This window comes from Vipera ursinii, assembly GCF_947247035.1.
Source record: "Vipera ursinii genome assembly, chromosome: 1".
Classification (NCBI taxonomy): domain Eukaryota; kingdom Metazoa; phylum Chordata; class Lepidosauria; order Squamata; family Viperidae; genus Vipera; species Vipera ursinii.
Window position 1 is genome coordinate 2,989,109 of NC_139512.1, and position 24,948 is coordinate 3,014,056.

The window sequence follows — 24,948 nt, forward strand, 5'->3', positions numbered from 1 at the left end:
TTGAGAGAGTTAAAGTGGTATACGAGAAGGAATGGTAGAACCTAGGGGTGGAGTTAAAAGAGGAATCAGCCTAGAATCCCTACGTAGCCAGAAGCAGATCAAGTCCAACCTCCCTTGAATTCCATGGACTCTTATCTAACTCCAGGCTGGAGCTGCTAGTTGAAAAAACGTCTGTGCAGAGGCAACTAGCAATAAAACAGTTTAATTGGATCTTCATGTGTGGTCCTGGTCTTTCATACCTGGCATATCATTAAGGATTGCATCAAGGTTCTCTTTGAAAATGCAGCCAAGCAGGGATTGCAAATATGTATTTGGTAAACTGCATTTTATTGATGTGGAAGGCTATATGTGTACATATCAATAAAGCAACAAAGGCAATCATTATGCAACTATACCAGAGTTACATCATGACTATTTTGTTGCAAATTTACATGTAGTTTTTGACTTACAACCTCAACTGAGCCCAAAATTTCTGTTGCTAAGTGAGGCAGTTGTTAAGTAAGTTGCGCCTCATTTTATGACCTTTTTGCTATAGTTGGTAAGCAAAGCACTGCAGTTCTTAAGTGAATCATGGCATCTTTAAATGAATATGATTTCCCCCATTGACTTTGCTTGTCAGAAGCTGGCTAGGGAGGTTAAGGTAAAGGTAAAGGTAAAGGTAAAGTTTCCCCCGCACATGCGTGCTAGTCATTTTCGACTCTAGGGGCTGGTGCTCATCTTTGTTTCAAAGCCGAAGAGCCAGCGCTTGTCCAAGGACGTCTCCGTGGTCATGTGACCGGCATGACTAGACGCCAAAGGTGCACGGAACGCTGTTACCTTCCCACCATAGTGGTCGCTATTTTTCTATTTGCATTTTTACGTGCTTTCGAACTGCTAGGTTGGCAGAAGCTGGGACGAGTAACAGGCGCTCACTCTGTTACGCGACCCGCCAAACTGCCGACCTTCTGATCGACAAGCTCAGCGTCCTAACCCACTGAGCCACCGTGTCCCTATACTAGGGAGGTTACAAAAAGCAATAGCAATAGCACATTAAATTTATATACCGCTTCATAGTGCTTTACAGAACTCTCTAAGCAGTTTACAGAGTCAGCATATTGCCCCCCCCCCCACACACAATCTGGGTCTTCATTTTACCGACCTTGGAAGGATGGAAGGCTGAGTCAAAAATTCAGCCGGTGAGAATCAAACTGCTGGCAGTCGGCAGAATTAGCCTGCAATACTGCATTCTAACCACTGTGGCACCACGGCTCAAATGGTAATCACATGACTCCAGGACAGTGCAGATATCATAAATATATGCCGGCTGCCAAGTGTCTAAATTTTGATCTCATAGCCATAGGGATGGTGCAATGGCCATAAGTGTGAAAAACAGTCATAAGTCCCGTTTTTCAGTGCTGTTGTAACTTCAAATGGTCACTAAATGAATGGTTGTAAGTTGAGGACTGCCTGTATTAGTATGAGGAAAAGAGGAAGGAGGGAAGTAAACCAAAGAATGGATAACTGCAACAAACAAATAACTTCCAGTACAGCAGATAGAATTACTACTCAACATTGCAGGGGGGCTAACCTCCTCCATAAATGGGGAAAGCTCTCCTCTTTGAAATGTAGCTGCAGTGCTTCAAAGCAGACAATGCAGCCTTCCTATAAACCTTTGGTTTGCATTTCACCTTTAACATGAAGCAATGTTTCATTAGTTAAGCAATTTGTGGGTTTTCATGACGTGCAGAACCATTAAATAATCACTTGGACTAGATATACATAGAATGAAGGCTACTGCTAAGCTTGTAAGCCGCCCTGAGTCTTCGGAGAAGGGCGGGATATAAATGGAATTAAAATAAATAAATAAATAAATATGCACAAAGTATCTAAAAGTAATTGGCAAGTTTGTGGTTGAGGGCATTGTGCAAATCCGGACTTTGTATACATGAAGAGAATACTGTTATTGCTGTATTCTAAATTGTTTTGTTTTGTTTAAAGGCAGGGGGCTTTGATGATGCCTAGGACATTATGGTCACATAGGCAAACATGACATCAGTGTTTCTCAACATTAGCCCCATTAAAATGAGTGGACTTCAACTCCCAGAAATCCCTAGACAGCTGGGTGAAGATGGGTGGACTTCTGCCTTAAGCAGGGGGATGGACTAGAACAGGGCTTTTCAACGAGTGGTACGGGTACCACCTTTGATACATTGCCACCTGGCAGGTGGCACGTGGCCATCCTAGAAAAGTGGTAGCGGGGGAGGGGAATGAGCTGAACCGGTGGCAGCACCGCACAAGCCTGAGCGAGAGATGGCTGGAGCTGCAGGGCTGTCAGGGCTCAGCAGAAGCGCCAGGATCAGTGCTGCTTTCCAGCTGATTGGCGCTTCTTCGAGGCTGTCAGGGCTCAGCGGAAGCGCCAGGATCAGTGCCAGGTTCCAGCTGGAGCTCGGTGCTGATCCCGGCGCTTCTGCTGAGCCCAGAAGAAGTGTTGATCAGCTGGAATGTTGCAGCATCTCCAGGGTCTTGTGATTTACATTCAGATGCTTGGCAACTGACTCATATTTATGACGGTCACAGTGTCCCAGGGTCATGTGAAGTGACCCAAACCTGCTGTAACCACCCAGCAGATGGGGGGGGGGAATAAAAACCCACCCCACCCCACTCCACCCCCGCTGCCAATCCTCAACAGAAATGCTCACAACAATGAAAACCTTGGACAGGAGGAAGAGCGCCGCCGGGCAGGAAGGCAGCTGTCTTGCTTGGCTGTGGCTTGGGGGGTCACTTTTTTCAGTGCCATTGTAACTTCGAACAGTCACTAAGCGAACTGTTGTAAGTTGAGGACTACCTGTACTATCACTTTCTTTCTTTCTTTCTTTTTTGGTCATTAAGTTTTTGACACCTTGCTAGGCGACTGGTGGTACTCGGATGTTGCCATATCCTAAAAGTGGTACAATGGGTGAAAGGGTTGAAAAACCCTGGACTAGAAGACCTTCAAGTTCCCTTCCAGCACTACGATTCTATGTTTCTATGTTTTTTAAGATTAGGGAGGGGACTATAATGACTAGGGAGAGAAAGAATAGGGGCAGGAGGGGGATCAGCAGCACAGAGAGACAATGTCATACCAGTATTGTATTGTTTTTGGCAACTCAGATATGGGTGGAGAACTCAGCTACAATTGCTCAAGCGTGTTGCAGTGAGTAAACAGCAGACACGGGCATTTTCGTCACCAACTGAGAAACCACATACCCTTCCCCCTCCACTCCTTCTGCAAAGCTACAATATCACTGCCTGATGGGCTTCACACTTTGGACCATGTGACACAATTTGCTTCATCGCCATTTTATGGAATAAGCTGCCAGTGGTTGGGTCGGCCCAAATGCAAAACGTTGATGTCGCTCTCAGTGGTGACATTTAAGAAATAAACAAACCGTTAACCACTGACCCACCGATGCTAACCTCATACAACTGCAAAGCCCAAAGGAAATAAGCCATGATGTGACTTTGCGTAACAGTGAAAAATGAACATTTTATCAAATGCACTGGCAAGATGTGTCCAAATCCACCTTGCTGTGTTGCTGAAACTTTCCATTACTTGACTATAGTATAACTTTAAGAACTGGTGTTAGGTCTCTTCTCTCCTCTTCTCTTTTCCCACTTCTTATTCTTGCATTTTTCTTTCCAGACTTTAAAGTCCAGAGCATAAACATTCATATCATACAGGGGTATCCAACCTTGGCATCTTTAAGACCTGTGGACCTCAACTCCCAGAATTCCCCAGCCAGCCAGAATTCGGGGAGTTGAAGTCGACAAGTCTTAAAATGACTAAGGTTAGACACCCTGATTTAATGTAACGATATGCTGTCATAAACTACACAGATTCTCGGCAGCTTGCATTCATAAATCTATGAAAATGCAAACTATAGTCATATAAAACCACAACAGACAAAACAAGAATGAATAATAAATGAGACAATCACTCCTCAGTCCTCCCGTGCCTTTGGGAACATTTTTCATATTTGGAATGCCTCTAATGAGGGCGCTAATTTGGGTCTTGAGAGGGAATCAATTCCAAAATGGAGGCGCCTGGAGCCATAACAGAAAAGTAGCGCCTCCAGGTCCCTGCCCAAATTCCCCTTACAAACCCAGGAAAAATTTTGCCAGGTTGTGTAATGGTGTGTGGGAAAGACCTTGGGAGACTGGGCAGAGACACTGACAAGGGAATGGTCAAATAAGAGACAGCGTAGCCCACAACTGGATAGTGGGTGGAGGAAGAGGCTCAGAACAAACCCTCCCTATTTTCTCAAGCTATAGGAAATGGGGGTTGGGGGTGGGGAAGAGAGATTGTGCTTTCAGACTAGCAAGATTCTGTCGATACTTACAATAGTTCATTTAGTGACCATTCTAAGTTACAACAGCACTGAAAAAAGGGACTTATGACCATTTTTCACACTAACAACCGTTGCAGCATCCCCGTGGTCACATGATCAAAATTCAGAAGCTTGGCAACAGGCTCGCATTTATGGGGCTTGCAGGGTCCCCGGGTCATGTGATCACCTTTTGAGACCTTCTGACAAAGTCAATGGGGAAGCCAGATTCACTTAACAACTGCGTTACTCAGTTAACAGCTGCAAGGCTTCACTTAACTACTGTGGCAAGAAAGGTCATGACGTGGCAAAATTCACTTAACATGTTATGTCTCGCTTAACAATAGAAAATTTGGGCTCATTTTTTGGTCATAAGTCAAGGACTAACTGTGTAGTTTTACAATAAAGTAGAATTAGCTCGTCTATTTGTGATTTTTGTCTGGTTTACCCTGCAAGGCTCACTGGTTGCTTTAACACATACTCCCATGTTACACCTCTGCTCCGTGAGCTGCATTGGTTACCAGTTGTCTTCCGGGTGAGATTCAAGGTACTGGTAATGGTGTTTAAGGCCCTACATGGCATGGGTCCGGAGTACCTTGGGGAGCACCTGCTGCCGGCATCAACTTCCCTCCGCCCTGTGCGTTCCCACAGAGAGGGCCTCCTCAGGGTGCCACCGGTCAGAGAATGTTGGCTGGTGGCCCCCAGGGGGAGGTCCTTCTCTGTGGGCGCCCCGGAGCTATGGAATCAGTTGCCGGTGGAGCTCTGGATGGCGCCAGACCTTCGCTCCTTCCGTCGCGATCTGAAGACACTCTTATTTGAACAAGCCGGCCTGGCCTGATGGGGGATGGGTTGGGTTTTTATTGTCATTTTTAATATATGTATTTACTGTTTTTAGTTGGGCATATGTTTAATTTTCTTTTAACTTTTGTATTTTTGTATTTTTTATATATCTGCCCTGTTCACCGCCCTGAGTCCTTCGGGAGAAGGGCGGTATATAAATAAAATAAAATAAATAAAATAAATAAATAAATAAATGGAAAACAGGGTCTCTGCAGGCATTCAGAAAAGTCAAGAAAAAGGCTGCACCCCTTTCTGTATGCACCACAACTGCAATATCCTAGCCCCCATCCTGACTTTTGTAACCCACCCACAGATGCCCTGATGAAAGTGGCTCTGATGACACCTAAAAACCAAGCCATAGAGATTATAAATATATATCTTTACAACTATATTATTTTTATTATTATAATTTTAATTCCATTTATATCCCGCCCTTCTCCGAAGACTCAGGGCGGCTTACAAGCTTACAAGCTTAGCAGTAGCCTTATAGAGGTCCCCAACCTTTCGGCACCAGGGACTGGTTCCGTGGAGAAAGGTTTTTATTTTGGATTAAGCTAATCATTAAAACTAACCACCGTCTTCACTGCAGCATGTTATAGGATAATTCTTTTGTTATATTTGTAATGTGCTGCCATTTTGGCTAAGGATATTGAAACCTGTTTTTTTCAGCACACTTTTGAGAGAGGAACTGAGCAAGATTCCTCCTGTGTAGTTTATGATTACAAGGGTTTTTATTATTCATTAGCATAGGAATATTCTATTATGTAATATAGCACTGTTTATTTGTCTGGTTATTTATTTATTTTATTTATTTATTTAGCTATTTAGCTATTTTAATCTTGCTTGTACATAGTAGAATTGTAAGCCAGCCAGTTGATGACTGGAGCAACTAATGAAATACACATCCAGGTAAAAGCACTTCAAAGAAACCAAGTTAAATAGGCTGCAATTTATTATTTACTTCCTGCTAACAAGGTTGAGATTGTATAAAAGAATTTATTCAGAGCCTCCATATGTATTGTATAGCACTGCAACCTCCATCATCCCCAGTCAGCACAGTAGTTGAGAATAATGGAAATTATAATCCAATACATGTGAAGACCACAGGATGCTGGAACCCATAGAAGCTTATACATATGAACAGGTGGTACAATTTCATCAGTGAGAATCATTAATTACAGTTGTGGATCAAAACTAAGCCACAACTTGTAAATAAACTACAGTTGACTGCATTTGCATGCAGTAAATCACAAATCTAATTTATTATTGTGGTTATTATCCAGGTATAAATCATTGCACCATTGTTTACAAATTACAATCACTTAGATTCACAGTATACTGTAATGGAATGTGTGGATGATGTTGGGGGATGAGATGTTGCCATGGAAACAATCAGACAAGGGAGCCAGGAGCACCCATAGTTTAATGGTCAGGAAGAAACAGAAAGGCCTCACCCTAACAGGTCAAGCAGTTAAAAGTTACAGTGAGGTGTTTTTGCCTCTAGATCGGGGTGTCAAACTCGCAACGTCATGTGACGTATTGCGACTTTTTTCCCATTGCTGGCAATGGGGTGGGCGTGGTTTCACCATGACGCATCCAATCTGTGGGCCGGCAGTTTGACACCCCTCCTCTAGATTTTTAGATTCTCTTAATGTAGCCTTTCAATAAAGTAGAATTAGTTCATCTTGTGTTTTCTGTCTGATTTACTTGGGTAGGCCGACACATACATACAGAGAAAAACAAACACACTGCATAAAGCAGTGTTTTCCAACCTAAGCAACTTTAGAATGTGCAGAATTTTGGAAGTCCATCCATCTTAACATTGCTGAGGTTGGGAAAATGTGTTGTGAGGGTTTACTGTAAGGTGTGAACCCAACTGGGGCCACCATGTTGGGCATGTGAATCCCCTGCTCTCCCATTCCATCTCAATGGAGACATATTTCCCCAAACATTTGCTTCCATACAGTCCCTTTGCCTAAAGCTACCATATCCGGATTGCAAAAATCCAGATTACTGACTGACAACAAAACTAGAAAACAAAATGCTGTTTTCTAATATTTTTGAGGGTTTTTCGTCTCTCTTAACAGCAAATCTTCTTATGGAATACCACTTGGTATTTCTGCAAAAAAGGTATATGCTTTCAGATATTCCCTCTTATGTCCAAAAGAGCTTAATTAAGACTCACTCCAATGTACTTTTAGTACTGGACATATTGCATGCCAAAATTGCCTCTGAGCATCTGCAGAATACCTCAATGCCTTTACCTCCAAGCCCATCAAGTTCAAGTTTGCCTCCCACATTGGATGTCCTGTGGCTGACCTGCGTTTTTCAATTAACACCTGGGAGAGCAGCTGCTTAAACAAGCTAGCTCTTCCTATTTATCCTGGCAAGCTGTGAGATAACAAACCTAGCTCTAACCTCAGTTAGGTCATTGTTTCCATCGTTTGTCTTAGCTGGCACCGAGTACCTGCTAGACACTTAATTCTAATTAATCTCCCACCTTCCTTTGTGATGCCTAAACTAAGCAATTCCTGGGCTGAAGGCAAAATAGAAAAAAGGAAAAAAAAACGCTGAGGGACTACAAAAAGAAACGAAAACAGCCCCCTTTATGAGTCATGTCCATAAAGTACCGTAATTACCTGCCTTCCCACAGTCCAGAACAGTGTTTTGCAACCTCAGCAACTTTGAGATGAGTGGACTTCAACTCCCAGAATTCCCTAGCTGACTGGAGAATTCTGGGAATTGAAGTCTACTCATCTTAAAGCTGCTGAGGTTTGAGAAACACAAGTCAGATGTATCCTAGTGTGCTGAAGGAATGAACATCTAATATTGCAAATATAGGGACCATTTAATAACTTTTATGAATTTTAAGTGCCATGGACATCTTTCCTAGTGTCCATCTTTTTTTTTTAATATTTGCCCTGCAACTGCACAAGACGGTAACACTGAGACAAAGGCCTTTTGGACAATTTTCCAGCCCATGCTGCTTCTAACCTTTTTAATGAAAATTGGAGGGACCAGCCTGAAGACAGGAAGATCATTACAGGCTTAATTCTTTGCCTGAAGCATGTCCTTTCAATTTTTTTTATTTTATTTGCTTGATTATTGCATCACATTTGAGAGGTCATGATGGGTCCTGTTCTTCATCAAATGCATAAATTAAACCTAAGGCACTTGTTAATCTACAAGAAAATGGAATTTTTTTAACCCAGCAAGATAGGGGAATGTTATCTCTTGGAACAGAGGTCTCCAAACTTGGCAATTTTAAGACTTGTGGACTTCAACTCCCAGAATTCTCCAGCTGGCATGGCTGACTAAGGAATTCTGGGAGTTGAACTCCACAAAATTGCCAGCTCTGGGGACTCCTGTCTTAGAAAGATGCATTTTATCAAGACAGATCCTGATAAGAGTGGCTTGACAGAGGGATGGGTGGCATATAAATTTAGTAAACAAATTAATAGTTTTATTCCTTTGATATTCCTCTGATGTTGGCAGCCAATTGGTCTGCCAAAGATTCCACCTTTCTTGTCTCCTCAAAAAATTCATTTATTTCCCACTCTCTCAGTATCTACAAAATCTGTACAGACACATCTCTTTCCTTATGTCTTAAACTGTTAGAGGATTTTTAAAGGGTTTTTCAAAACAATTCAGGATTAATTTGAATGCTTCATTTCTTACATTCTGTTTTGGTTTCAAAATTTTGTCAGTTGTCATAAATACTCACTAGGATTTCATATTTTCTTGGGGGAAAAAAAGGAAAACCTGAAAGGGGGGGGAAAATCTAAAAGCATTCCACAGGGATTAAAAAAATGTTAATGTTTATAACTTTGCTTTACAAAGGAAAATTCAGGAGTAAAATCAAGAAAATAAATCATTAAATAAAATAAATTTAAAGGGCAGCTTTCTGAAATAAAAGATGTATCATCATTGTAGATATAAATCAAATAAATTGATAAGGTTCCTCTGGTTTCAAGAGAGCCACCAAGAGTCCATGTGAGACCTTTAGGATTGGACTCCTGTTGGAAGTTAGGCTGTCAGATATGGATCGTGACAACTCAAGCAACCACTAGATGGCAACAAAGAGAAAGATAACCACCCCTTGGCTGACTTCTAGTGCCCACCGGGCTTTTTGCAGCCTAGATCTGTGGAGCAGGAATGTCAAGGATCAAATCCACCCAAATGCCAGCATTGGAGCTGAACTATGCCAAGTCACCCCACAGGACTCAGTTTTGCTTCCTCTTTGCCTTATACAGGACTTATGTAGGACTGCTTTGAAAAATCAACCTACCTTCAGCCAGACACTAGCTCGAAAGGAGACAGAATCTAGAATTTTTCCTCCGGCTTTGGAGCCCTTCTTCCGTAGTTCAGCAAAATAGGGGCTGTATGCAGACTTACTGTTCATCTGCTTGCCAAGCATTCCTCCAATAGCAAAGCATCAGGAGGGGCCAAGTCAGCAACCCCCCCCCCTCACCCCCACCCACTTTTGCAAAGGAGGCAACACAGCGGTTTTGAAAACGCTGCTAAGTAGTATATTCCACAAAGCTGTTAATTTTTTTAAAAAAATCTCCATCTCTGACACAGAAACTGCAGTTTTTTCTTGCCCATCTTAGTTCTGACAAACCTGCAGGAGGATTGTTTTTTAAAATATAATAATAAAATGAACAGAAAAGGGGAAAAACGCCTACTACCAGTTTCCTTGCTCTAAAAAGGCGGAGAAAAAGAAACCACAAATTGTCTCAGAGTGTGTTAGATCTGACAACTTCCTCTTTTCTGCACTGTACAAAAAACAAATAAGCCAATATTAGCCTCAGAGCAATATTTTTCAGCCTTGGCAACTTTAAGATGTGTGGACTGGAGAATTCTGGAAGTTGAAGTCCGGTAGTCTTAAAGTCGCCAAGTTTGAAATCCACGGCGTTAGAATCTGAACAAAGTGCTCCCTTTGTCGGGTTCACTGAGTTTAGTTCTGAATAACTAGATTTCTGCATGAAATGTTAAATATGTCAACAGAATGGTGGTTCTGAAGGAAAAATAAAGTTTTTAATGCATTTACTGGTCACAAAAGAGACACCCCTTCAAAAATCCACCTCTTTAGAAGAGGCCTTCCTTGTTCCATATGTGTACAGCTCATTCCTGTGTTGAAAGGTGCAATGTCCACATTATATACTGTATATTTAAGAACACATCTTGATTAGAAGCTGCTAATGTTTTGCTTTATGTTCTCCACCCCGCCCTATTTCTCCATTATATATAAAAAAGACAATATTTTACAATATTGGAAGGACAAGTAAGATAGTTAGAGTTCACCGACAGAGTTTATCTTCAAGCAATTACTTCAGAATGTAGATTTCCAAGCTGCTCCCTATTGTACGTTTCAACATTTTTGTGGCTACACCCCAACCACTGACAGAATCAACATTTTCAAACTGAGACACCCTCTCGTAAAAGGAAGCATGTGCAACTCTTAACTCACCCAGCCATTCTTGCAACAGCCAAAGATAGGACACTCCATTTTCAAAGTAACATAATACGAACCACACGTTTGGTAGCACAATGAAAACCAATAACTCCAGTCACTATATAGGTGCCAGTCTGATTCAGCAGATACACGAAGGGTTATCTTGCATTAACAGAAGTGTGAGTGTGTTTATGTGCACATGAATGCACATACAAAACCCATATGCTCACAGACGCACATACAATTGTAGATGGGAAAGTGAAGAATGGAAGGAGATCACAACGAAGCGCTAACATTTTGTTTAGAAGCATTCTGTTCAATTTGGAGTCCCCTGGAATTCTTTTGGTCTTCAACTCCCATAATCCCAAGGCAGCACAGATAATGGCTGTATTGCTAAGCATTGTGGAAATTGAAATCCAACACTTCTGCAAGGCACAGCTTAAGAAAGACCAATGTGGGTCAGCCTAGTTAGAAATCAGATCTATGTAAAATACATAGTGGCTAATTGGAAAGTATAAAACATTCCGGCACTGAAAATGGTAATTAATATCTGTAAGGTGGTAATAACCCGTTATCTGAATTCAGATCTAAAGATATTGAATTTTCATAGTAAATCATGGCATACTGTATATTTATGATGCGTTGCTTCTTCCAGACTGTATCACCTTTTTTTTAAGAGCATCCTCTAAGGTCCAACCATTTAAGATGGACAGAGAGAAAATACAGTAATCTATCTTCATCTTTAATAGTAAGTAAAATAACGACATTTTTTTTGTAGATGTATCTTTTAAAACCTGTGGAAAATCCTCTCCTTTCCAATTATTAAAGGTGCCACTCTTTGTGTCTGGCAATCCTGAGAAGAACATGATTTATACAACTCTACTTTGGTTTAATCTCATCTACTTTTTTTCCAAGTCAAATATTTTTGAAGCCGCAGAGAAAAACAAAAAAACAGAAATTAAGAGTCTTCAGCTCAGACATCACAATAAATTCATATTAGCTTAAAAGCCGAAGATTAAAAAAAAAACCTGCAACACATGTATCAGTCATCATTGTTGTGTGATGTATGAAGTCACAACACACAATAACAGTAATTAAGAAATTGATATAATTTCTTTAGAGAAATAGCGGGAGAAGGGCGGTATAGAAATATTAATAAATTAAATTAAATTAAAAATTAAAGTAAGTCAAATATTATCTGATGTGTGTTACAACGCCATCCCTCCAAGAAACACAAGTTTATGGTTCCAGCAAATGGCATCGGCAACTAGAGACAGCCAGTTTCTTAACATCCCATTTAGGTAGTCCTCGACTTACAACAGTTCATTTAGAGACCAGTGCAGTGTCCTGGGTTCATATGATCCCCTTTTGCGACCTTCTGACAAGCAAAATCAATGGGGAAGCCAGATTCACTTAACAACCAGGTAACTAACTTGAGAACTGCAGTGATCAGTTTAACTACTGTGGCAAGAAAGGTCTTAAAATGGGGGAAAAATTACTTAACAAATGTCTCACTTAGCAACAGAAATTTTGGGCTGAATTATGGTCATAAGTCAAGGATTATCTGTATGCATATCAGCCCATTTTCCAAGGTTACTATAGAAGATTTATACATTATTTATTGTACTACTCTGTTTACACTTTAGCACGTGGAACAATTTTGGAGACCCTCTTGATTTTGGCCTGATTCACATAAGGTTGAATATTTAATGAATTTAGATAAGAAATATCACTATGGAGATTAGCAAGCTTTACCAGGACTGCTGCTAAGTAGAAATATGATTTTAGCAAAAGTTCCTGATGTTTTCCTATTGTTTTATCTGCTGCAATAATAATGTTTTAATATTCTTACTGATTTTCTCATATTTTAAAGAACATTATTAGTCTTTGATCACCTTTATGTAGTTTTTATCTTATTTGTTATGATCAGTAACCAAAGCAATAAACAATTGATTGATCCTAAGATAGGTTTTCCTCACTTGCTAATACAGTACTAGAATTCAGGGGTCATCCAGAGAAATTGAATGGAGAGAGGTTGCAGACAAACCAGAAGATAACGAAGGGATGTAACTTAAGTTGCTTGTTGCTGACTGTCACAATTGTTTTGAAGGAAGGATTAGATAAATCAGTGGAAGTAAGTGAGAGAGAGAATACGACTTTGCACCTAACAACCACAAAAATCATTTTTCTATTCACCAAATTTCTACCTCTCAGTAATGGAGAATATAGGTGGCTCAGAGTTGAATTGTTGGGCTCTTAGTGTTCTTTGAATTTGCTTTTCTTCTCCACACATGTTGTTACCTAGCCTGATAATAAAATGTCTGCAGTAAGAGGAACAAGCTCAGAGAACATCAAGAACCCAATAAATCTATCACTGAGTACCATTTCCTTTATTGACAAGAGTTTTCTATTGGGACATCTGGTTGGCCTCTATGGAAAACAGGATGCTGGAGAGGCCTTTTATCCCATCAATTACAAGTCTTGCATTTTTGCTTTGACTCTAGAGTTCCTATATGTAGTTAAAAACTGCCTGATTTCACCACATGCAAAGAATTTGGTGGACTGTGACCTTCTCTTTGCTACAGAGTAGGAAAACAGAAGGGAATACTTGGCTATCCATGATGGATGGGGACAGGCAGGGTGGTCATAAGTTGTACACACAAAATACATCCCTTTACTTTCGTTCACACTCACATACTCCTATCCAATCTATAGACAGACCTTGACTTACAACCATTCATTTAGTAACCATTCAAAATTACAACAGAATTAAAGAAGTGACTTACGACCAGTCCTTGCACTTATGACTGTTGCAACATCCCCAGGAATACAGAATAAAAATGTGGGTGCTTGGCAACCAGCTGTACTTACAATGGTTGTAACATCTTGATATCCATGTGATCACCATTTGTGACCTTTCCACCAACTTCTGACAAGCTAAGTCAGGGGTTCCCAACCAGGGGTGCAAGACGATATTCCAGGGTTTGCAAAAACTTGGATTTTCAAAATTATAGTGTATATGTATAATTCATTGCCATTATTTCAAACTTTTGTAAGGGGTGTGAGAATATATCAGCAGCGTTCTAGGGGTGCGGGGTATAGAAATGTTTGGGAGCTGCTAAGCTTAAGTCAATGGAGGAAGCCAGATTTTCTTAATGATTCACTTAACAGCTGCAGTGACTTGCTTAACAAACATGGCAAAACAGGTAGTAAAAATCAGGCATGGCTCACTTAATAAACTCCTTGTTTAGCAACAGAAATTCTGGTCCCAACTGTGGTTGTAAGTTGAGGGCTACCTAAATAGATTTTGCTGCATTCATTCTAATTGTATTTGTTGTTGGCTGTCAATGGAGAGAGGCTGTTATTTTGCCTTGAAACAGGGAGTTGCTTGAAAGGGCCCCGCTCTCTGCACTGTATGTGTTTTCTCCTTTGTGGCTTCAGCTAGCACAAGTAAAACAGGTTGGGCTATTGTTTCAAGAGTCCGCTTGGCCAAAAAAAAAAAAAAACCCAAGGTGACTTTGAATGTACCATGGGAAACTTCTTCAAAATTCTTCGGAAACCACTTTCAGTTCAAAGGGGAAAAATATGTTCAGAATTATCACTAGATTCATTTCCATTTTTTACAAACTCCAGTAATCTTAATTACAAGTAGTTCTCAAGTTCATTTAGTGACTATTCAAAGTTCAACAGCACTGAAAAAAAATGAGTTATGACCGTTGTACTATCCCCATGGTCATGTGATCAAAATTCAGATGTTCAGCAACCGACTCACGTTTATGATGGTTGTAGTGTCCCGGGGGTCATGTGATCCCTTTTGTGACCTTCTGACAAGCAAAGTCAATGGGGGAACCAGACTCATTTAACAACCCTGTTACTAGCTTAACAAGAGCAGTGATTCACTTAATAGCTGTGGCCCAAAAAGTCATAAAACGGGGCAAAACTCACTTAACAAATGTTTCACTTAGCAACAAAAATCTGGGGCACAATTGTGGTCATAAGTCAAGGACTACCTATATTACCTTTTCCTCCTTTTGGATATGCCCTGTACCTGCTACCCTCCTGCTACTGCCGAAGTTCATAAGGACAAGCTCAGGCAAGTAAATAAATAAATAAAACAGATAGAAAACATAGTTACGGTAATTTTAGTCTCTTTTTCTTTCTTTTTGGTAAATCACTACCCGATTTTGCTTCTGCAAAATACCTTTGACATTTTCACTGCTGGAGTTGTTTGCCACTCTGCAAGCCTCACCAGGCCTTATTCCCAATGTTTTTGTTATTGGTCTCCAATGCGCATGCACATGTGCTGAAACACCAAATTATGGGTTGGAGTGCAGCCAGCTATTTTACACAACCTCGGATATATAAAGAGCTATTGCAATGTAGAAATCACGATTTATACTTTAGCAGGCAGTCTAAACTATACAACCCAGCCAACTGTTCTTTATTAAACTGTGGTTAAATGAACCATAGCTCAGCACAATGTATAAACTGAGACTTTCTGCATTGAAACACATGCCCTTTCAAGGAAAGCACAGCCATCCCTTCTGATTTCCAATTGGGACGTTCAGTTCAAGGCAAATAAATAAATGCAGCCTCAACCAATACAGTCCTGCCCGGCTTTCGGCACCCTAAAAATTGCTTCTGTGAAACTGTAGGTGTAAACCAAGAGCATCTATATTTTCACCGGTCCAGGCACCCTACTTACCAAGGAGGCTGGGGGCACGGGGCTCCCCGCTCGGCATTTCTTGGAGATGGAGGGTGTTTTCATCAGCTCACGCTTCTTCCTCGAAAACATGGTGCTCGGTAAAAAGATGATGGGTCCAGATCAACGTAGCTCCCCCAGCTTAGGGCCTGAGCTGTCCAAGGCACATCTTTTCTTTTCAAGTTCCTGGATGTGGCTTCCTAACACTTGGTTTGGCAAAAGTGTTTTCTGCGTATGTCCTCAGCAAGGAAGAGCTTCTGAGTCTCGATAGACAGCCTGCGTGTAAAATGCCTGGGCTCAAAGCACATGATTACAAACTTATTTCCTGGCTGGGGTTGCCAGAAATACACACACACACACACACACACAGAGAGAGAGAGAGAGAGAGAGAGAGAGAGAGAGAGAGAGAGAGAGAGAGAGAGAGAGAGAGAGAGAAACACTGCACAGGAAAAGGCTGGTGTTTCTGTCTGTGTGTGTGTGTGTGTGTGTGACTACTGTAGTTGAAAATCTAAGAGGAAGCCATGGGCTTGTTAAATTCCTCTTTGGTGTTATCCAACCAGCTTGTAAACGAGATGGAGTCCTTTTTCTCTTTAATGTGCAAAACCACCTGGAGCTATTTTAGCATAAGTTTTTTCTTCTCATCTGTCCTATTATTTGGGCACATCTCGTGGCCAGGAATTCTTTGTTAATTTTTAAATTGAAAAATAGATGTAATTTTCAGCCAGCATCCTGAACAGGCTACAAGTGAGATTCTGTAGATAGGTGTCTCAGAGTTATAAGGCACAGAGAATTTTCTAATTTGTTCATTGTTCAGTAGACTTCTGCCATGTCTGACTGAGCGCCATTATTCAGAATGAAAGAAACTTAGTCAGAATGAAAGAGACTAATTCAGGCAACAAATAGGGAAAGCTATTTTATATTTTATTTCCAAAACAGGTGGCAATCAGGGAGGCCAACCTATCCTATTCATGAGATAAATGGATAATGCACAAATGTAAACAGTTTGTTAATCATAAAAGCCAATTAATGAAAAACCAATCCATTACAAAATTAAGCAATACAAACTTGAGCAAGAAAGCAAGGATCCAAATCACATAACTAATTAAAAATAAAATGCTTACTCCAGGAAAACTCTGAAATTAAACAGTTTAAATTTGGAGTTGTGTAACCTTTAAATGTAACAAACAAACAAACAACAAACAAACAAGCTTTGCTTGCTAATGTAAAAACAAGGTCAAAGCTATGTGTATGGGGGTGTTCTCTAAGTAGGGAATTCCACAGTTTGAGAGTATTTTCCCCCTTAACGATGGTATATATGCACTCTATTCTTCCATGTCTCTGTTTGTTTTCCTACCTTTATTATTTTCATACATAATGTAACTAGCCTACCTAATACTGTACTCCTTCCTCTTCCTATTTTCCCCAGAACAACAACCCTGTGAGGTGAGTTGGACCAAGAGAGAGTGACTGGCCCAAAGTGGGATTAGACTTCTCAGTAATTGTAATGGTAATTGGCCCAAAATTACCCAATCAACTTTCATGCCTAATGCGGGACTAAAACCCACTGTCTCCTGGGGATTGGCCCCAAATCACCCAGCCAGCTTTCATGCTTAAGGCGGGACTAGAACTCACAGTCTTCTGGTTTCTAGCTTGGTTCCTTAACCACTAGATCTTCATCTTGTTCTCCATCCATTATTAAAACAAACTTAAATCACCCTTTTCTGTTAAAGTCTTAAAGTACCACGTTTTTCCTAAGATGACAGCTGATGGCATTGCCACAGTCAGGTGACTCATAGCAACAGGATGACCATGTCATCTATTAGTCATTTAGATCTGGTTCAAGGCACTTTTCTCTGGCCCCATTTTTTTTCTAGCAGGGGAAAGAGCAGGGCCATCTATAAAACCCATTTGCTAGTCACAAATACAGACTGGCTGGGAATTTCCCACTAATTGGTAATATTGAGAAAGTGAGAGAGCAGTGAAATCTCAAGGTTTAACCAATGGCTTTGGTTAACATGCACCGCCCAGGTGGCATTCACAGAGGGGTATAGTCTTTAAAAAACATGAAGATGGAGTCACGATTGTCGGAATACAGAATATGGTTGGAAGGGAACTTGGAGGTCTTCTAGACTAACCCCTGCACAAGCAGGAGACCCCATACCATTCTGGATGCATTATATTATCACTGCTTCAGACAGGAAGGTGGTGCAGAGAGTGGGGAGGATGGCTGAAAAGATTATGGGCAGTTCCCTCCCTTCCATCCAGGACATAGCACGTAAGTGTTGCTTGAGCAGGGTCCTTAAGATTGTCTGGGACACTAGACATCCTCTTCATGACCTGTTTTTCTTGTTACCTTCTGGGAGGAGGCTTTGTGGTGTCCAAAGCAGAACAACTAGATTCAGTCACAGTTTTATTCCATACAGTAGCAACCTTGTGAACTATAAAGCTTCCTCCTTCCGTTATGTATTCAAGATGGACAGTGAATAATATTTGTATGTTACTTATATGCAGTACATTTTTTGTAAAAAAAAGGTGCTAGAACTCACACATGTCATACAACCCACGTTGCCTACCCTACAAGGTTTTACCTTTGTAGTTAAAAAAAAACCCTTCAATTTTTAGTGTATCTAAAAGACTAGGATTTTGTTCAAGGCAACTCTGAAAAATCTGTCAGAAAAAGGTGCCGGAACTCCATTCTGGTGTGTTCTATGACAAAAAAGCCCTGCTTATACAGTATGTAAGGGTGTAGATCTATACATATGTTGTATACAGTACCGTATTTTCCGGCTTATAAGACGACTTTTTAACCCATGAAAATCTTCTCAAAAGTTGGGGGGTCGTCTTATACATCAGGTCGTCTTACACGCCGGAAAAAAAACTCCGGCGCGGCTCTGGGACATGGCTGGGCGGGAGCATCGGGCGGCTCTCCCCACGCGAAGGCGGCGCTACCCGTTGGCTCTTGGCCCGAGGGGAGGGCCTCGCGCCCACCGGACTCACCTGTCACCAGCACCGCTCTCCCCCCCGTGGGGATGCGCTTCTGCCGGGCGGTGCTGTCGGAGACGAGCCAGCCTAGTGGCTGGGATCGGAGCTGCACGCCGGACTAAGAGGCCGTTTCGTGAGGCGAGAGGGTGGCGGGAGGGGGGAAGGAGGAGGAGTAGTCCCCAGACGTGGCAGCTCTTCCCGCCGCCCGTGGAGTGAGGTCGGTGTCCTCATCAGCTGCCTTTGCCTTGGCCAGAGGGATGCAGGGTGGGCACTTTAAGAGGCAGGCAGGCGCGGCGTCCCAGGCGGGGCGTGGGCGCGGCAGTCACTCTCCCGGTTTGGCAAGTTTCCCGGCGGGTGACCGAAGAGCAGCCTCTGCCGCCGCTTACTCCAATGCGCTGCAACTAGGAGTGCGAGCGGCCGAGGACGGGAGAAGCAGCCGCTTGGGCGCATCAGTGCAACTGAGACGAGCCAGCAGGCAGCCGGGATCGGAGCTGCGCGCCGGACTAAGAGGCCGTTTCGTGAGGTGAGAGGGCGGCGGGAGAGGGAAAGGAGGAGGAGGAGGAGCCGCACCGCCAGGCTGCCCAGGAAAAGCAGCCACACCTAGAGGCTGCACGCCCAGTCCAGCTCCATGAGGGGCAGGGCGGGAAGCCGGCCGGGAAGAGGGACCGGGAGCCCGGGCCGAGCGCGCCTCGGCCGACAGTGAGAGGGAAGCGCACGAGTTCTAAAAAAGAGGCTGCGGGCGGAGCTGCCCCGCCCTGCGCCCAATGGGAGAAGTTCAAGGCCTGGGGGGGGAAGCAGGAGGGGCACCGGCCGTGGCGGGGTGGCGGCTGCCCTCCGGCGCTGCCTGCCGCCCGGTAAACACTGCGCCTCGGGGGCCGGGAGAAGCGCGGGAGCAGCGGGAGGGCCGGCGGGGCCAGTCGGGCCTTCGCCTCCTCTGTGACGGGCAGGGCATGTAAGTATTTTCCGGCGTATAAGACAAAACCTTGAAAAACTTCTTAAAAGTAGGGCGTCGTCTTATACGCCGGAAAATACGGTATGTTTAAATGTGTGTTAGGTATGTTTACACTTAGAGAGCAAGCAATTAAATTCCATTTTTAATGTGCACCATTGTGCCCACAGTAAAAATGACAATAAAAGTTATCTAAATCTATTATGACTGATTGCACAGTTGTGACCTCTCTCTTCACTTTTTAACTCCTCCAATGGACCACCACCACCACATTGTCCTCTGAAACCAGAACATCACACCTAGCAGCTAAGTCAGAATATAGAACATAGAATCTGAATAAAGATTGGCAGTGAGCACAGCAACATTTTTAAACCACTTTAGTTTTTTGGCTGATTCAAGGACAAGTGGAGAACGTATTAATCGACTATGGAGAAAGGCCCTAATTTTAGGAGAAACTGCCCAAAAGGTCTCTTGCATTCCTACTAAAGTAGGTTTGTCCAATATTGGCAGCTTTAAAACTTGTGGACTACAACTCCCAGAATGGCTAGCTGGGGAATTCTGGGAATTGAAGTCACAAGTTTTAAGGTTGCCAAGGTTGGACACCCCTGTACCAAAGTGATGTTGGGTGAAAGGCCTCTTCAAGGAACTTCAAACACAGTCTGGCTTTTATAGGCAAACACAATTTATCACATAGTCTTTGTCTCAAAATAAGTAACCATCACTTAAATCTGATGCACCCAGTGCCAACTAGTCACAATGTAGTTTCTTTGGTTTTGCCTTAGCATGTTATGTGAAGCCAGCCCTTGTAAATGGCAAAGTGTGGCTTATGGTTTACTATCTTGTGTGATCCCAGTTAATTGTGGCTTATTGGATCAACAATGATGTAGCACATTTTCTGAATTTAATCATAGATGTTATTATTAGCAGTATTAGTTTTATTGCTGTCTACCTTCAAATTAAAACATAAATGTAGTTCTGTTAGCTAAAATGAGATTAGAGTGTAACTTTTGGGTATCTTTTCAATTCTGTCTGCAAATCAACCAAAAGGAGGTAAATTAGATCTTTGCTTCCCTCTATTGACAGGAAACATTTATACCAAGACTTGCCAAACAGACAATCTCTCTGCCAGAGTTATGTCTCATCATATCTCCATTCGGAGCTTTATAACTTAAAAGGTCCTTTCCTAACCCAATTCTGGTCACAATTCCCATCTCGGTCAGAGTTCCTCTTTGGTCACAGGGACAAGAGAATGATGGGAGTTTGTAGTCTAATAATCTGTGCTGGGTTGGAAAAGAAATTTTTGGATATTTAAATTGCCCTTCAAGATTCCCAGGAAATGCCACGGCTGTAGAATTTGGAAAAATAACCTAGAAGAAGACAAAGGTCAATCACTTCTATATTGTCTCTAAGAAGACTACATGGGTGTGTCCTTCAAGCTAGCTGGAGTTCAGATAAAGGAGTTTACCGTCATCTAATGTACTTGCAAAAGAGATGGAGGAAACCAAGCAGAAATTGACTAAACTAGCCAAAATAATTTTGTTCATAAGTCTTGACACTGGATTCATCCAATGTGTGCTAAACCACAATATGAGTTTATTTGGATGATTGACTGATTTTATTCAGAGTACTATATGCTACCCCTTTCAATAACACTTCGCGAATTGTGTGAACCTAACAACTCTTGTTAATAAGTCATAGATAACTTAGTATAGTGTATAATCATAACCAGTGGAGAGTAAACAAAGCATGTCCTAATGGTTTCCTGAAAGTACTTGGAACATTTCCTATGTTGTAAGTTAATGAAATGGTACAAGTCTTAGCTAAGCTGAAGGGACCATGTGATAGACACCATCACTTCTAATCCTCTTTTCTCAGTCAGCTGAGCACCCGAGTTTAATGAGAATCTGAGGATAATAAAAGCAGGTGGGACAACAGCTTAAGTACCAACTAAAGACATACCAGGACCACCTGCTGCCATTGTCAACCTCGGTTCGCTCCCAAAGGGTCGGCCTACTCAGAGTTTCGTCGGTTAAGCAATGGCGGCTGGCGACCCCTAGGGGGAGAGCCTTCTCTGTGGGTGTGCCGACCCTCTGGAATGAGCTGCCTCCGGAGCTGCGGATGTCCCCCGACCTTTGGTCCTTTCGCCATGACCTGAAGACATGGATGTTTCAACAATCGGTCCTGGACTGACTATGGTTTTAAATTTGGTTTTATGGGGTTAAATTACTATGCATTGAACATATCTACTGTTTAACTCTTTTTTAAATTTTGTATCTTCATGTTCTTTTTTAGTTTTTATTGTTGTGAGCTGCCCTGAGTCCTTAGGGAGAAGGGCGGCATATAAATATAATCAATCAATCAATCACATCAAAACAAAACAGACTGAAACACATTTGAGGAGAGCAACAAAGAATAACAACTTTTCTGCCACAGTTGCTGTGCACAGAATAGGCCATGGCTGCTATTACTGGGATGCAGTATGTCAATCAATTCTACTTCAACTTAGAGATAGCCATACTGAGGTCACAACAGGTTTACAGGTCTCTGCGATTGAGCATAATAATTTGAGAGGAAATCAAATTAGTTTTGTTTATTTATAGGGCTGATAGGTTGCCAATCAATCTTCTAGATGATTTGTCTCTATAGTTTGTCCCCACAATTAAGGGAAATGATTATTGCCTTATTCAAAGTAGGACATGTCCTTTCCCTAAGACTCCTTTAAGATTTAAAAAAAAAATGTGACCTAAGAGAGCTAGGATTATTATTAGCTTATCACAAATATAACTTTGCTGATCAAGGGGATCAAGAAGATGGTGGCTCCACAACTTCAGATGTAACTGGAAAATATTGATTGTCTGAAGCCATTACAATCAAGCTTTGAGCCAGGGTAAGGATTTAGATTATTTTGGCCATGTTGGTTGAAAGTCTACACTGAGTGTATCCTTTTTATCTGTGGACTTCTTGGGAGTTTTAAAGACAAATGACAATGGACTGGATTATTTGGATGCTGAAATCCCATACCTTCCTGTTGGGTTAGGTCTATGAGGGAATATATTTACATTACTGTATCTAGTATGTTACTTGCAAATATGCCTGTGTCACTCATATCAGGCAGTAACCATCCATATTTCAATTATACCAAAGCTAGACTACTGCGAAACATTCTATATGGGGCTAGCCCTGAAAGGTATCCACAATTCTAACTGATGCAAAATGCAACACTTGGGCTGCCAGGTGGTATACAAGTGAAAATATCTTATTTTATCCATATTGAAAGACCAGTACGGGTTGATAATGATTTTCTAGCACATTTTAAGGTTTTTAATAGCTAAACAGAAAAGAGCTGTAGTATCTCAGTTCAAACATATCCAGAAATTGGAGTTAAAATTAATTTTTCCATGAGAATTTGTAATTGTTTTTAAGAATTCTTTTGTTTTAGATTTCATTTTTAAAAATTTAGCTTTGAGCAACCAAGCACAATGGTAGAATACTGTGTGGAATTCTTTACCACAAGTGTAATATATTTATGGAGCTCCAGAGTCTGTTGCAATGTATTATTTGAATGGAAACTGTACAGTAAAGAGTTTGATATCTTTGACCACACATTAGAGGACTGCCCATTGGGATCCATACTTTGGAAAAAACATATTTCATGTGAGGCCAGAACCCAAATATTACATACAGTATATCACAGCCCTTTATCTGAATAAAACAGCATAATTGAGAATTGCTTTGGTCAATCTGACTGGAATAAATTGTAGAGGTCATTTAAATATTATAATATTTCTTTAAAGGTATTATATATACATATGTAAATTATATAAGCTATATAATCATTAAAATGTATAAAATATACTTTTTAGAAGGGAAAAAAGCTCTAGCCTATTATATAATAATCTACGTACATACTTAGGAAAAAGGAAGAAATAAAAAACCTTATATAAGCTACCAAAAATAAAACCTGAGGGAAAACAGGAACAAAAATAATAGAACATATTATTAGAAAACATAAAAAGGGAAAGAGAACAAACAAAAACAATTATCAAAATTAAGAACAATCCAAAATCTACAGTTGCATAATTGTGTGTATGTACAGATAATCCTCAACTTACAACACAACTGTGTTTCCATTGCTGAGTGGGGCAAAGATTGAGTGAGTTCTACTAGATTTTACACCTTTTTTTGCCATGTTTGTTAAGCAAACACTGCAGTTAAGTAAACCATGAGGTTGTTAAGCAAGTTTGGCTTCCCCATTGACTTTGCTTTTCAGAAGCTAGCTGAGAAGGTCACAAATGGTGATCACATGACCCTGGGACAGTGCAGCCATTATAAATGCATGCTAGTTGTTAAGTGCCTGAATTTTGATCATGTGATCATGGGGATTCTGTGATGGTCATAAGTGCAAGGACCTATCATAAGTCACTTTTTTCAGTGCTGTTATAGCTTTGAACAGTTGATAAACAAATGGCTGTCAGTCAAGATCTTCTGACTAGCAAAGTCAATGGGGAAACCAGATTCACTTAACAACTGTGGCAAGAAAGGTTGTAAAATGGGACAAAAACTCACAACTGTCTTGCTTAGCAGTGGAAATTCTGGGCCCAGTCAAGGACTACCTGTGTGGGATCTGTTAGTACCCTTATAACTTCCAGCAATGGATCCACCCATCCCTTTTTGTGGTAAACCAACTCAGGGATCATAGCTTTTGAATTCTTAAGAACTGAATGCCATTTCTTTTACCCCTTCCTTCTTTTAACATGCAGTAGATTGAAATCCACCTTTGCACGAGACATTTCAACCCCTTCTGTGCTCCGTCTGACTTCATGATATCTCTTCAGGTAATCCTGTCTAACACTGCTCTGAACCTAGCTGAAATTAACTCTGCTGAAATCCAGCGTGCATGCCTCACCCATTCCAGAACATTCATTTGATTAATTGCGGGGAAACATATGCAAATCCTGCTTCTGAGTAGTTAGACATCCCTGAACTGTGCAATATATTTGCAGAGGACCACGGCAAGGAAATGCATTCAGTTCTTAAGAATTCAGAAGCTGCGTAAAAGACTTTTCCCTCAGGCAGCAGTGAGTGGTGCAAAAAGGCTTAGCCTCACCAGACAGCCCCCACCCACCCAACCCTGCACCCCATTACCTCATCCCATCAACCATGAGGCTTTGAATTCCTGACCCACATGATGTCACTGTTGTGGCATTTGAAGCAGGCAAATCACACAGAAGGAAAAGAAAGATCTTGCAAAAGTGACTCAGATCAGGAATCGGTTTCCAAAGATTTCCCATGGAAGGACAAAGATATTGTAACCCAGACTGAAAAAAATTGATGAATGCATCGCCATCTACATACACAGATGTATTCTTTCAGATATAATCTGTTCTCTTTATGCTGCAGGAACTTCCCAAAAAAATTCACTTCTTGCAAGATTTATTTATAATAAAGGCAGGATACAAATAACTAAATTTATCGTATTTGTACAGCTGCCCATCTTGCATAGTGACTCCGGGTGGTGCATATAATAAAACAAAATACAAAAAGGTAAACTACATAAAAGCTCAATTTAAATTTAAAATAAAGTATTGTTTCCTTAGCAGTTTTGCATACCACACACTTCCCCAAAGAGATAAGAGCTATGTTTCCAAACCAAGACCTGAAATAAATACAATTACAT

The 24,948-nt window shown here is 41.3% G+C and overlaps 1 protein-coding gene across 3 annotated transcripts in view; it reads right to left on the reverse strand.

Annotated features, from left to right (window-relative positions):
- ARHGAP45 (Rho GTPase activating protein 45) overlaps nucleotides 1-15,600 on the reverse strand; it is a 64,037-nt gene extending 48,437 nt beyond the window's left edge. For all 3 annotated transcript variants that reach the window (XM_083350733.1, XM_083350734.1, XM_083350732.1), the window contains exon 1: nucleotides 15,344-15,600. In XM_083350733.1, the coding sequence (XP_083206859.1) occupies nucleotides 15,344-15,433 (90 nt within the window). In that variant the 5' untranslated portion in view covers nucleotides 15,434-15,600. The remainder of the gene's footprint in view (nucleotides 1-15,343) is intronic.
- Between the last annotated feature and the right edge of the window lie 9,348 nt (nucleotides 15,601-24,948).